General features: G+C 37.5%; 1 protein-coding gene across 1 annotated transcript in view; it reads right to left on the reverse strand.

The window, feature by feature from the left end:
- Positions 1–233: 233 nt before the first annotated feature.
- SLC44A1 (solute carrier family 44 member 1) overlaps positions 234–15,894 on the reverse strand; it is a 178,691-nt gene continuing 163,030 nt past the window's right edge. The window contains exon 16 of the mRNA XM_070519087.1: positions 234–459. Within this exon, the coding sequence (XP_070375188.1) occupies positions 445–459 (15 nt within the window). The 3' untranslated portion in view covers positions 234–444. The remainder of the gene's footprint in view (positions 460–15,894) is intronic.

Consider the following 15,894-nt stretch of genomic DNA (forward strand, 5'->3'; position numbering starts at 1 on the left):
CAGCCTAATAATTGGCATGGAACAGGCACTCAATAAATAGTTATTAACCCACAATGGCTCTATAAATAGCAGTCAAATAGAACAGACCCAGCCTGAATGGAGAGAATTCCATGGCGGATCCAGCCTTCAAGCTAGCACTGGCGCCAGAGCGAGAAGCAGCAGGGATCACTTAAACACACGCAAGGCTAGATAAGAAAGCAACACTAAATTTGAAGACACTGCTGCAAGACACATTTGTCTCCAATGCTTCTGATTAATCATTTATTAGACAGCCCCACTGTAGCAAATCCACTTGGCTGCTGTTGGCTTGGGAACATGGTCGCACGCTTCCATTGAAGTAATAAGATCCTGCTCTTCGGCCTCAGACTCTCAACAGCTGGTGAGTGGGAGAACCTCGTGTAAACAGCCTCCTCTGAATTCATTCTTCCGGGCTCATGGGACCAGTCACCTTTTCTTCAGCTGAAAAATAAACACATTGAGAAAATGAATGCTTCTCTCCTAGGGGAACACAACACATGAGAAGCAATCGATAACAAGAAATAGTGTGGCATCATCTTTAGGGAAGACACTGAAATGTAAGAGGCCAAATACACGCTCACTTAGATTAACAAATAAGAAAGATATCTGGGGCCGGTCTGGTGGTGTAGTGGTTAAGTTCGTGTGCTCCGCTTCGGCAACCCGGTGCTCACAGGTTTGGATCCTGGGCGCAAACCTACACATCGCTCCTCCTATTTTTTTATTAAAATAATCTTCATTGTCAACTTCAGTACATTTACTTGGTCTCCGGTTCTTGAATTGAACTCAACTATGGGAACACCCATTAGGCTAGTCTCACCTATCCCACTGCTAAGTGAGTCACGGGAGTGAAAAATCCAAAGTTTCATGTGAATTTCAGGATTGGGTCTCTGACAGTACCATACAATCAGATTCTCTAAATTAGTTTTGAATTTGATTCATTATGTGTTTGTTTGACTCAGTCGTTCAGCTATTCTAAAACGTCTTTGTCAAAGAATAATACTGACATTGATAATGACAAATGCTAATCTAGTACTCCTTACTATGTGTCAGGAGTTGTTCTAAGCACTTTATATTTATTAATGCATTTAATCCTCTCAACAACCTTAAAGGAACATACCATGATTATCTTCATTATATACATGGGAAAATGTAGACACAGAAGTTACTTGCCCACAAATATACAGCTGACAAGGGGGTAAAATCAAGATTTGAACCCAGGTTCTCAGATATCTTTTTTCTTTTGATGAGGAAGATTGACCCTGAGCTAACATCTGTGCCAATCTTCCTCTATTTTGTGTGTGGCATGCTGCCCCACAACATGGCTTGATGAGCGATGTGTAGGAAAAGGATATCCTTATTCTTACGAAATACACAATGAAGTAGTTAAGACTAAGGGACCAGGCTGTATGCAAATTATTCTTAAATCGTTGAAAAATATTAGGTGTATATACATTCATTTATGTGTGTATATATATATATATATAGAGAGAGAGAGAAATAAATGCTTAACAATAAATGTAACAAGAGTCTATGGTGTTCCACGTACTATTTTTATTCTTGCAGCTTTTCTGTAAGTTTGAAATCATTTCCAAATACGTGGGTTAAAAATAAAAAGGAAGTGTTGACTCAAGCTTGACTATCAAACAAGCACGGGGCCACTGCAGGACAAGCAGAGGTGACAAGATACAGTCCTGACCAGATGCCAGGAGAGCTTGGACTTGGAACAAGGGGACCAAAAGCAGTTCTATGAGTCAAAGATCTAATGAAGGCAGGCTGAGACCACCTGATACACTCGTCTCCACAAGAAGCACTGCTTGTCCGCAGGCGACTACAACAGGTTGTATGTGGCAGTAAGAATAACCGTGCCTGAAATCCTTGCAAGTTTCGTTTTAGGGTTATAGTCTCAAGATTTTTGTTTCATTTGCCAACTGTGGCCTCTTTGCTGATCCCCCGCCTCAGATTTCTCCCCAACTTCAATCCACCTTGCAAACTGCTCATAAAATAAATCCCTACATCATTGCTCTTACGACATCAGTTCCTCATTCAAGAAATTACAATGGCTTCCTATTTTCCACAACTTCTCTAAACTTTGCCGTCTTATCAGCTCCATGTTTTATGATTTTACATATTTTGACTTGCAGTTTCAACTTTCAGGACTTTTTCCCCCATCACTGAAAATAACGGAAGCTATGATTAGACTGACACCCGATAGTGGCTCATGCTTGGTTATGCATGTGGCCCGAACACCAGGCTTGTGCCAAAGCTGTGATTTGTCTGAGATTGAGATAAAAGTTCTCTCCTCCTATTTTTTTATTAAAATAATCTTTTTAATTTTAGAATAGGTTTAGGTTTACAGAAAAGTTGCAAAGATAATACAGAGAGTGCCCATATGCTCCACAACTAGTTTCCCCTATGGTTAACATCTTACATCTCTATGGCACATTTGTCACAACTAATGAACCCACAGTGGTATATAGTTATTAACGAAACTCCATACTTTATTCAAATTTCATTAATTTTCCCTAGTGTCCTTTTCTATTCTAGGATCCCATCCAGGAGATCACATTACATTTAGCTTTCCTCCTATTTTTAAATTTTAAAATATTATTTAAAAAGCCAAATGTAAATAAAGTGTATAGTCTGATTGAACAAGATTTTATATGACACTGTGATGCAATATCTTTCCTACTACCCTTGAACATGAAAAAACTACAGCATCTGACTCATCCAAAGACCATTAGAACACTCATTTCAAGGCTTCCTGAATTTTCTTTGTGTCAGATCCCTTGGGAGCCCAGACGACCCTTCTCAGATTTGATGTCCAAGGCCACATCTAATTAGCTGGGCCAAGAAACCTTTAATTCTTTTACAGTATAAAGGAATTCTCTACACAGTAACTCACACAGAGATTCCTGAAATCTCGTGTTTGACACAAACACTTGGTGCTAAAATGAGCTTTCACTACCACCTGTGGAAAGGACCTCGGCAACCGCACGGCTGGTATTATTCCCTCACCAGCCAGGAATGCTAGAGTGTCCCTTTACGGAAAACTATGGTATCAACTGCCCGTAAGCTGCCAGAGACTTCTCTGGTTCAATTATAGCGTCAATTCACTCTGCTCACAGAGCTCATTAGCTCATGGAGCTAATTAACAGGCAAGGTTTAATCGCACTTTCTAGACTCCAATTTGACGCTGGATCTGCCTTCATCTTTTCCTGCAAAGCTGGAGTAGAAAGAAAAAGTTCACACCAGCATCTAACCAAGAGGCCATGTTTTTCCCATCAGGAGTGGATAATTTCCCATTCTCTTTCTTAAGGAAGAGAAAGAATACCCCTTCTTAGGAGAATTTCTTTGATGGCTCCTGAATTTAAATCAGCATCCTGCAAAGGGTTAATAGTTATCAAGATGTCAGACAATAAAAATATTTGAAAAGTGACAGCAACTCTTTCCAAGTGAAATATTTGGAAAGAATTTTAAATATGCAACATAGGATTTTTATCAATTTTATTTCTTTTAATTTTTGATGTTTCCTTTGTCTGTTAGAGAACCCAACATAAAATTAAAGGGAATTTTGAAAAAAGAAAACTTCATTCATAATTTGACCATCCTAGCATACCTATTTTCAGGTTGATGACTTCCCTTTTGTCATTGTCCACAGTTCGTGTTTTTTTCACCTCACTTTATATAATACACATTTCCCACGTTTCTGTTATTCATGGAAATTTTTAATGGTTACACAATATATCATTAAGTAATTATATAATTATTATTCAAACATTTGCCTAATGTGCTCTGAGAGGGAAGACTTTTATCTGTTTTGTTCACCACTGTATCCTCGGCATTTAAAACAGTGCTCACAAAAAGTAGACACTCAGTACACATTTGTGGAATAAGAGGTGAATTTAAATGGTTTCAACTTTTTACTCTCATTTGTTATTACAATTACTACTTTTATTTCATCCTGCTGTCTTTTGACTTAATTTTTTCTCACTCTACTTCCTTGAAATAAAAACAGTTGATCATGATTATCTCTTTTTTTTGCATAGAAAACATTTAGAGGGATCAATTTTCTCTGATTATGATCTTGGTGTGATTGGTATCATTCCACGTAAATCCCTTGCATGGCTGAAATGTCTATATTCCACCCTCACATTTATTTCACAGTTTGTATAGGTAGAGAATTCTACAATGGAAATCATTTTCCCTCAGAATTTTGAAGGTGTCCTTCTATTTTCTTTTAGCTCCCAGGGCTCTGTGGAGAAAGCCCTTGTCACTCTGATTCTTGATCCTTTTTCTGTGTATAACATTTCTCCCCTCCACCCTCTCTTTTTCTCTCCCTCCCTACCTCCTTTTGTTCCTCCCTCCCATCCCAACCTCTCTAGAGTCCCTATTTTTTGGATGTTGAATCACCTGGAACGTATCTCTAATCTTATCTTTTGCATCTTGGTCTTTTTGCCCTACCCTCTGACAGATTGGCTCTAAATCATCTTCCAAACCTTCTATTAAGTTTTACATTTTTGTTCTGTTTTTAATTTTTAATTTTAATTCTTAATTTTCAAGAGCTTTTTTCTCTCTGATTCTTCCTCTTTTAAATACAAGCTATTTTCATCAATATACTCTTTTCTATTATCTATCTGAATTTAGCAATTTTTAAAAAAGTTTTATTCTATCTTACAGTCTGTTTCCTCCAAGTCGTTTTCTTGTTTTCTCTTTCTTTTGGTCTCCATCTATCATGTAGAGACTTTCCTCAAGAGTCTGGTAATTCTTATTTAAGAATGGAGCACTAAAAACTAATTGGAAGTTTTTTATTTGTGAGTAGATTTTGTCACTGAGGTGCTTCACTCTAAGATGATCTGGCTGGGCCACTCAGTTGGTGAACTCCTGGCGCGAGCACCATTAGGTGTTTTCCCTTGGGCTAGTCAGATTCCCCAGAGAATAATCTTGCAGTCTCCTGGTTGGTGGGTGAAAGCCTGGTTGCTAGAATTTGGGGAGCTAAGAGGGGGAAGAAGGGCCTCAGGCCCTCCGCCATCAGAATGCAGCCTTCCGCTTAATGGCCCTGATTTTAGTATGGTTCCTCTGCTTCTGAGGGCCCCAAGTCCTGTTTTACGCTCTTCAAGAACACCCCTCTAGCTGCCTGCTGGGGATAGAAGGGGCATTTGCCTGACTTTACAAAATAGAGGATAAAGTCTGGAAAACTTTATTTTTTAATGTACCTTTTAAAATTTTAATTTTAATGTAAACACAATAAAGTATACAAATCTTAAGCATACGTGGCTAATGAATTTTTATACATGTATGTATCCGTGTAACACCATCCGCACTGACATTTAGGATATTTCCAGCACCTAAAAAGACTCCTCATTTGCCCTCCCAATCAAAGCACTTCAAAGTAACCATTATTCTGTTCTCTTTTACGATAGATCAGTTTTCCCTGTTCTTATACTTGATTTAAACGGAATCACACTGTGTGTAGTCTTTTATGTCTAGCTTTTTAGCTCAACATTCTATCTGTGAGATTTATTCATGTTGTTTGAAGTTAGCTGCAATTCATTCTTTTTCATTTCTGTGTGGTATGCCATCATATGAATATACCATAATTTATTAATCCATTCGACTGTTGTGGACACTTGAGTTGTTTCCAGTCTTTGGCTCTTACAAATAATCCTTCCATGAACATTATTGAACATGTGTTTGGGTGCACACGTGCGTGCATTTCCATTTGGTACATACCCAGGAGTGGACTTGCTGGATCTTAGGACATGTATTTATTTTTAGCCTTAATAGTACAGCCAAACAAGTTTCCAGTGTGTTCGCACTGACTTATTTTCCCATGAGTAGTATATGAGAGTTTCAGTTGCCCCACAACCTAGCCAACACCTTTAATTTTAGCCATTCTGGTGGGTGGGTAGTGGTATCTCATGATTTTAATTGTATGTCCCTGATAACTAAAGGATGTCAAGCATCATTTTACATGCTCACCGAGCATTTGACTATGCTCTTTTGTGGAGTGCCCATTCAAGTCTTTTACCCACTTGCATTGTCTGTCTTTTTCTTACTGATTTGCAGAAGGCCTCATAAATTTTGGATAGGAGTCCTTTATCAAATGTGTTTTACAAATATCATTTTTCCAATCTGTGCCTTGCCTTTTTGTCTTTTGATGAAGTTCTTAATCTATATAATGTCAAATGGAAGGCTCAATTTTAATCAACTTAAAAAGGAATAATTTCATTGTAAAGTCTGGGCCATCTTTCTGAGTTCACTGTAATGCATTGTAATAGAACTTGTGCTGGGCAGAAAGCCGTCTTCGTTCCAAGGTTTAGGGTTATGATGCTTGTTCCAGCTGTCATCAAGATTGAACGTTACCAGACATAAACTATACTGTGCTATTCTAGGATCTTTGGTACCAGTAGAGAGGAAGAGAGAGATCAGTCGTTGGTTGTTCACACAGATCATACTACAACAAGGCTTTGGTCCCTCAAAGACAGAAGGATACAGCTTCTAGGCCCAGCAAATCATTGTCTCTGCCCCCCTTCTTTACATATTGCTTGTTAATAATCTGATAGCATTTTGGATAAGTTTTATGCAATCCTGCAGATGTGTCCCCCCACCCACCTTCAACAAAGTGGACCAGAAAAACAAGCATTCTATTATACACAAATAATAAGGTTTTATTACCTTTAACAAGGAGTGGCCCGAACAGGTAGTTGGCCTACTAGTTAATTATTGACAAAAAGCAGGGCTAGAAATCAACTGCTCAAAAACTACAGCCCCATTCAACTGTTTTTAACCTATAAAAAATGATAATTTCATATAGTCAACTTTCTGTTTTTGGTAAATTTGCAAATAGTTTATGTTGGATGTATGCTAGAAATAAAAGTCCTCAAATCAAAGTCAAATAAATTTATTGTGCACAGTGCAGAGTAGGGGCTCACTAAATACTTATCAGATAAATTTGAGGGTGCTGAGATGGGTGTCTGGAGTCATATCTGCCTAAAATTTACTAGGCCGCAAATTCTTTTAGTCAAGCAATATGGGCTGGAATTTGGGCTTTATGTGTCAATTTGTCTCTAAGGAGACCGTTGGAACTGATCAGAGTTCCACCCTTTTTTCAGGTACATGCCCTTCTTATGATCCTCATGTCTCAGAGGAGGATGTCTATTTCCTGTCCCTGCCTTGTGACAGGTAAGAAGCACGGGCCAGTGCTCAACTATACTCCAGGTACTTGTTAGAGAACAAAATGTACTCATTTCACTTAGCTCAACTAAGACATATAGACCAATAGAATAGAATTGCACATCCAGAAATAAACCCATACATCCATAGTCAATTGGTTTTGACCTTGACAAGAGTGTTTAATGGGGAAAGAATAGTCTTCAACAAAGGGTGATGGAACAATTGGATATCCACATGCAAAAGAAGAAAGCTGAACACCTACCTCACAGAATATAAGAAATTAACTAAAAATGGGTCAAAGACCTAAATGAGCTAAAATGATAAAACTCTCAGAAGAAAACAGGGCTAAGTCTTTACGACCTTGGATTAGGCAATGGTTTCTGAGATATGACAACAAAAGAACAAGCAACCAAAGAAAAGATAGATAATTATGCTTCATCAAAATTACACACTTTTGGGGCTGGCCCCGTGGCCGAGTGGTTAAGTCTGTGCACTCCGCTGCAGGCGGCCCAGTGTTTCGTTGGTTCGAATCCTGGGCACGGACATGGCACTGATCATCAAACCACGCTGAGGCAGCGTCCCACATGCTACAACTAGAAGGACCCACAACGAAGAATATACAACTATGTATTGGGGAGCTTTGGGGAGAAAAAGGAAAAAATAAAATCTTAAAAAAAAAAATTACACACTTTTATGCTTCAAAAGACACTATAAGAAAGTGAAAAGACAACCCATGGAGTGGGAGAAGATATACGCAAATCACATATCTGATAAGGGTCGAATATCCAGAATATATAAAGAACTCTTACACTCAACAACAAAAAAACAAACAACCCAATTAAAAAAATAGGCAAAGGACCTGAATAGATATTTCTCTTAAGAAGATATACAAATGGCCAATAAATATATAGAAAGATGCTTAAAATCATGAGACACTAGGAAAACGCAAAACAAAACCACAATGAGACAACACTTCACACCCACTAGGATGGTTATAATCAAAAAGGTGGAAAATATATATTGGCGAGATGTGGAGAAATTGGAGCCCTCATACATAGCCACTGGGAATTAAAATGGTGCAGCTGCTGTGTAAAACAGTTTGACAGTTCCTAAAAAAGTTAACCATAGTTACAGTATGACCTAGCAATTCCACTCCCAGATACATACTCAAGATAATTGAAAGTGTATCCACAAAACAGCTTGTACACAGATGTTCATAGCAGCATTATTCCTAACAGCTAAAAGGTGCAAACAACCTAAATATCTATCAACTGATGAATGGATAAACAATATGGGGTATATTATACAATGGAATATTATTCAGCCATAAAAAGGAGTGAAGTACTGGTATATGTCCCAACTTGGTCAAACCTTGAAAACATTATGCTAAGCAAAAGAAGCCAGACAAAAGAGTCTACATATTGTACAATTCCATTTTCATGAAATATCCAGAATAGGCAAATTCATAGAGAAATAAAGTAGACTAGTGGTTGCCAGGTCCTGGGTGAGAAGAATAGGCACCAGCTGCTAAAAGGCACGGGGGTTTCTTTTTTGGATGATGAAAATGTTCTGGAGTTAGATAGTAATCATGGTTGCACAGCTTTTTGAATATGCTAAAAACCATGAACTGTACACTAAAAACCATGAATTTTATGATATGTGAATTTTATCTCAATAAAAAAGGGAAAGAATAACTATGAAAAACTTAAGTAAGAAATGATTTAGGGGCCGGTTGGCCCTGTGGCTGAGTGGTTAAGTTTGCATGCTCTGCTTCGGCGGCCCGGGGTTTCCCCAGTTCGGATCCTGGGCGTGGACACGGCACCGCTCATCAAGCCATGCTGAGACGGTGTCCCACATGCCACAACTAGAAGGACCTACAACTAGAATATACAGCTATGTACTGGAGAGCTTTGGGGAGAAAAAGAAAGAGAAGATTGGCAACAGCTGTTAGCTCAAGTGCCAATCTTTAAAAAAATAAAGAAGTCATTTAGCCCTAAATGATAAGAACTATAATTAAGGCACTTACACACACTACTAAGAGACACAAAAGAAGATTTAAACAAAACTGAGATAATACCAAAGTTCTTCATGGGAAGAATATTTAGAAAATTTTTTTTTCCAAGTTAATTTATATGATGAATAGTCTTCAACTAAAACTGCAGAGACCTTTTTGACAGACAGTAACCAGTTAAGTGATTTTATATGTCAAATGATAATAGGTGCTACAAAGAAAAATAAAGGATATTAAGCGAGACAGGGAATACAGTGGTGGAGTTACCATTTTACCTGAGTAGTTCAAGGAAAGCCTCACTGATAAGGTCACATTGGTACTGAGACCTGAAACAAGTGAGGGCATGAGACGCGTGGAAGCAAGTACAAAGGCCCTGAGATATGCCTTATTATACACAGAACAGCCAGGGGCCAGCAGTCTTGGGGCTGGAGCAGAGTGAATGGAGAGAGAATGGTAGGAAATGACTGGAGAGCAGTAATGGGTGGATGGGTTGGGATGAATCATGTCGGGATTTTGAATTTTATTCTGAGTGAGCTGGCAAGACATTGGAGAGTTTTGAGCAGAGGAGTGAGGAGATCTGACTTAGATTTGAAAAGGATCACTCTGACTCCTGTGTGAGAATAATAGGTAGGGGGACAAGGCTGAAAGCAGGAAGACGAGTTGGGAACCAACTGAAATTTTTTAGGCAAGAAATAAAGGGTGGCAGTAGTGGAGGTAGTGAGAAGTGACTGGCTTATGGACCTCTATGGAAAAATAGAGTTTACAGGATTTGCTGATGGACTGGACATGGGGTATGAGAGAAAAAGAGTAGTCAAGGATCATTGCATGGTTTTCCTTCCTGGCAAATGGAAGTGCGATGTTACCATTTACTGAGAAGGGAGTTTGGTTTGGGAATGTTAAGTGTGACATGCTCATTAGAAACCCAAGTGGAGACTACAGGCAAATGGAAAGGCCTAAAGTGAATCTAAATTTCATCTGGAAGAAAAATGGGCAAGAGTTGCTAAGCAAAATTTCAAAATGAAGATTGGTGTAGGGAATTGCCCTTACAGATATGAACATGCCATCTAAGACTACAATAAATTACACTGGCACAAGAAACCATGGAGAGAGTGATGAAACAAGAGATACACCTGGAAAAGGTCCCTAAAAGGCATCACTGCATTTAAATCTGTATTTGCAGATTTAAGTGCTGATGTTTTTACTGTTTGCAAAGAGCTCTAAATCTTGAATGATGATTCAGCTCTAACTTTGTTGAGGCATGCATTTTTTTCCAGTGGAAATATCTTTACTGTTTTTTCCTCAGTACACATAATTGCTATTAAAAAATTAAAGTAATTCAGAAACACCCTATCCTCAAATCCCTCTAACCTTTGAGATAATCTGTTTTTCTATCCTTCCAGATCTTCCTTCTAAGGTATGACATGAATTGTGTGCCCCATGGATGCGGAAGTGTGTCATTTGGCCGTGAGTGAGCCAAGCTAATGCCCACTGTGGAGATGTGAACACAGCTGTGTTTTATTTTTCAATGAAATCCCTAGTAACTTATTAAAGCTTTCTACTCATTCAAGAACATCAGGACTTATTAAAGTATGGGAAACTTTATCAACATCATGGTCATAGTCATAGCAACTAACATGTTCTTTTCTGAACGTTTCCCAGGTCACACACCCCATGCTAAACGCTCTGCATGGACATAGAATGGAACCCTCCCTACGATCCCCTCTTTTACAGATGGGGAAACTGAGGATTCGATGGGCGTAATTAACTTGCCCACAAGCAAAAAAACAGCAGAGCCAGAATTTGAACCTAGGTGGGGTTGATCAACAAGTCCAAACTCTTCACACTAGACTGCTTGGAATATTAGGAGTCTACCACATGTGATAAAACACCTTCACAAATCAATGTGGGAAGGGATAAAATACTAATAAATTATTTGGTGGAAATTTGTTAAATATTCAATGTGCACCTTCCTCCATATTATATAACAAAATTATTTTCAGCTGTTAATAAATACAAAAAATGAAAGAAAAAACTCCATCACAAATAGAACATAAATTATACCTTAATTAAAGAAAATTTAAAATTGAAGAAAATATAAAGTATTTTACCAATTCAGGGGCGGGGGTAAGGTTGGACTTTTGAATAAAAAAAGGGAAGATAACACAAAATAAATGATCAATTTGTGTACTATAAAAATTTAAATCATTTATAGATAAAATATCACTAACAAAATTAAAAGACAAATTATAAATAAGGAAAAATATTTGCCATAAATGTGACTGAAGAAGTGCTAATAGCCCTAATATACAAAAATCTTTTAACAAACAGTAAGAAAAGCAGTGACATCGCAATAGCAAAATTGGCAAAGGATATGAAAAAATAGACAGTTTACAGAAGAGGAAACAGAAAAGACTGATAAATTAATGCGAAATATTCAATTTGCTAATAAGAAATGCAAATGAAAACAATAAGGGCTGTCATTTTTTGCCTTGAGGGTTATCAAAGGCCATTCGATGAAAATGATGTCCTGAGCACCTGTCAAGGGTGGTGAAATGGTGGCAGTCACAGATTTAAATACAAACCTAAACTGGTAGGACCTTTCTGGAGAGCAATCTGGCATATGTATCAACATTCACAAAGAAGTACCATAACATTATTTGCATTTAGTAATATTTCCAGAAGTCTATCTTAAGGAAATAATCAGCATGTGACAAATATATCTCTACAATAAAAAGATTATAAATAATCTAAAAGCTTAATAATAAAACAATATAACTAATATATTAATATTAATATAATTTATATTCACTATTAAAGATGTTTTTGAAGAATATTTAACGATATGAAACGTGCTCATTTATGTCTCTCTCTGCAAAATGTTATACAATGTTAAATGACAGGGACAGGATACGAAAGTTTATATATTTTAGGATCAACTCTGTGAAAATGGGTATATACATGTGGATAAATATTATAAGTAAAGATATACAAATACATTAATCTAGCAGGAAATACACAAAAATCATAAAAGCAGTTATTCTGGTAAGAGGGATGTGGCATAGTTTTTCTCTCTTTTCTGGAAATATCTGCTACATATATTAAAATGAAAATTTGTTACCTTAATCATCAGGTTAAAAATGATAACTTAACAAGAGCCTTTTAAAAGTTCATTTCTTTTTATCTAATAAGTCATTCAAGTTCCAGGAATGTACTCTTAACGATCGGCAGACATAAAGATTTCTATACGAAGCATATCATTTTAGCATTATTAATAATCTCCTAGTTTTCAGAGGAAATTGCTGAATTCAATTACAGGAAAACAGAATAAAATACAATACATTCAAATGAAAGAATATTATAAATCTATTAGTCTTGCTTTCAAGAGATTTTTAATAACAGGAGGGAAATTTTCATATATTATGTTGAAAAACGGAAGATAGAAATTACTTAATATATATCTTATTTACTATAACCTTTTATTTTTAATATGACCTGAATTAGGCAGATATGTGATAGATAAACAGACAGCTAGACACACACACACAAAGGAAATGTGCCAGAAGACTAGTAGTTATTATCTTTGAGTTATGAGAAAATGGCTATTTTTTCAAACTTGTATATTTTGCGTTGATTTTTTAACTTTATTGTTGTAACTGGTATTTTTTTTATTACCCATAACGAGCAAAATGATTTCTTCAATCCATCTATTCATTTATATACAGTCATTTTATTTATTTACTCGTTTATTTGCTTATTTGTCGATTTATTCATTTAACTATTTCTTTCCGGAGATTGGGCTTGAATTCAGGCTCTTGGCAAATAGTAACTGCGTGACTTTGGGCAAATTACCAGTCTTCTCTTAGCCTCTGTTTTCTCATCTGTAAAATGGGAAGAACAACATCTACTCTGCAAGAGTGAATGAGGTAATGTGTATAAAGACCCAGCACGATGACTCACTCATCAAAGGCTTTCCAGAAATAGCAACTGATATCATTTGACTATTATTTTTAAAAATGAAAAAGATGTAGGGAACAAACAAGTAGTGGGGATGAAAATGTGTGAGCAGACACCTTCTCATTCTCCCAGTCAGTGGAATTATTTAACTTACAATTTTATAATAAGAACCATAAAATATATTATATTCTTGGAACTTAAAATGAATGTAAATGTCAATGTAAATCAAAGATCAAACATAAGGAAAACTAAGGTTAGGAATAATGCAATGAACTGACCCCAGCAAATTCGCCAATGCTGCTTAATCTCTATAATACTGCCCCCTTGTGGAATTAGTCATGCATTACACATCCTAGGAAATGAGAGATTTTATTTTGAAGTAATTTACATAGAAAGGCTAAATTACACAAATATTCTTACCAAAAAACCCCTAATGTCTAACAAGGAGAGAGTACATATAAATTGTTCAAGCACACACTTACTGAAAAATAAAAATTTTAAATGTAGAAAGTGATGTTCTAGGAACTTAGGAAACAAACAAAAAATCACCGTAATTCTATTACTGCAAAGCAATAACATGATTTAAACATTATTTTTACTATTGAATCCCATTTTCTCTTCATTTCTAAGTTAATATTATATAATTGGCATTTTCCACGCCGTGACATCCTTCACACAGATTTTTAATGGCTGCCTAACATTTTATTGAATGGATGTGCCCCTCCCAGGCTCAACGTCACTTAATGCTGGACATCTAGACTGCTTCCAAGAAAAATGTCAGTTTACTGTGACAGTTTGTCTACAGATGGATATTAGTGTATTTAGTTACAAAAATATAGAACCAGCCCTGATGGCCTAGAGATCAAAGTTTGGCATGCTCTGCTTTGGCGGCCCGGGTTCAGTTCCCGGGTGTGGAACCACACCACTCTGTCAGTAGCCATGCTGTGGCAGTGGCTCACACAGAAGAACTAGAAGGACCTACAACTAGAATATGCAACTATGTACTGGGGCTTTGGGGAGAGAAAAAAAAATAACATATTCTTCTTATGAAGATAATATGCAATTAGTATTTTAAAAGATAAGCAAAATTAAGAAAACAAACTACACTCACAATTTCCCAACCCAGACAACCACTGTAACACCTGGCAGATTTTTTTAACACATACATATATGTGTAATATATATGTAAACATCTATGTAGTATATATTCACATTTTTTAAAGAAAAGTGGGTTTATTTTACTATATAGCATGATTTTTTTTTCATTTAAAATTATATCATGTGCAACTTTCTATGCCAGTCATATCCTTTGAAAACTATTTTTATGACAAAATGGTATTCCATTACACAGATTAATTAACTGCACACGTATTATGCAGTATTAAGTTCTGGTGTACACATTATTGAATGTGATGCTTACAGTTTGATGGGGAAACAGGCATTGAACAAATAAACAAGAAAAATAAACACTGCAGCCTGATTTGTGATGAAGAGCCATGATGGAAAGGAACAGGACACTACAAGAAAATAATAGGGGTACACAAATTGGTTGCAGAAGGTCTGTTGGAAGGAAGAGTAAATTTGGACTTGAAAGACGAAGAATCTGGCATGTGAAAGCTGAAGAAGAGCATTCTAGGCAGAGGGAGAAGCATATCTAAGGCCCTGAGGTGGAACACTTCTTAGCAAGCGATAGAAACTGAAAGACAGTCAGTGTGGCTTGCACTTACCGAGGCCGAGACAGATAAGGCTGGAGGGCTTCTGCGCCATGGCAAGGAGTGCGTGCTGTATTTTCAGTCGGTGGCAGTAACACGACCTGATTTATATTTTAGAAAGCTTACTCTGCCTGTTCTGTGTAGGAGAATGGATTGGGGGCAGGAGTATAAGATGGGAGACTAGTCAGGGGCTAGAGCAGTAACCCAGACAAGAGATGGTGGGGCTTGGCTAGGAATAACATAGAATAATAGTTGGATATGACATATAATGGAGTGGGGGTGTTGGTCAGTCAGGATAGTTGGAAGTAAACATTTCATCCAGCATGGCTGCTAACATTCGTGGGGTCTGAGGCAAGAGGACAAATGGAAGATCCTGCTCCCATTCTTTTTCCACCTTTGCTCCAGGCCACAACGTGAGGGGCTTCTCACACTCACCTGTGGACACCTGAGCCAAGCTCCGTCCACACCACCTGCCACAGCCAGGATCCTCCCTCAGGAGGAAGTACCTGGAGAAGAGACCCATGCAAGCCTTGTTTGGGTAGGGAGTTCTAGGGTCCAGGGCTCCTCCAGCGTGGGCTTGTGGGGAGGAGGTGGACTTTGGGTGAGCACATCCCTTTAGCTTTATGGACTCCATGCCCTGTGGAAGGAGGGCAAGAGTGAGGACCTTGATGCAGGGTCTACAGGAGGTACCGGTTGCATCTAGTCAAAATTAACTCTGCAAAATGTTTTAAATCATCCATCAAGTATAGTACTGTGTATATGTTTTATATGTACAACCCCACATCATTGTTTTCTATCTCTTCCTTGTCCAGGTTTCTCTACGGCTCTTGGTTAAATTATTTCACCCTCCATGATGTTGGTGGAGTCATCAATGCCCACTTACCTGGCTACTTGAACAATGTGCTTCCTCTGTGTCCATGGTGAGTAAACCCTTGAAAGCATCTATGAGATGACTCCCTGTGTATTTTGGAAAATGATAGGACTTAGAATGACAGGTTGAAAGAGAAGGAGGGAAATTTAAGAATG

Source organism: Equus asinus, chromosome 10 (assembly GCF_041296235.1).
Source record: "Equus asinus isolate D_3611 breed Donkey chromosome 10, EquAss-T2T_v2, whole genome shotgun sequence".
Taxonomy (NCBI): domain Eukaryota; kingdom Metazoa; phylum Chordata; class Mammalia; order Perissodactyla; family Equidae; genus Equus; species Equus asinus.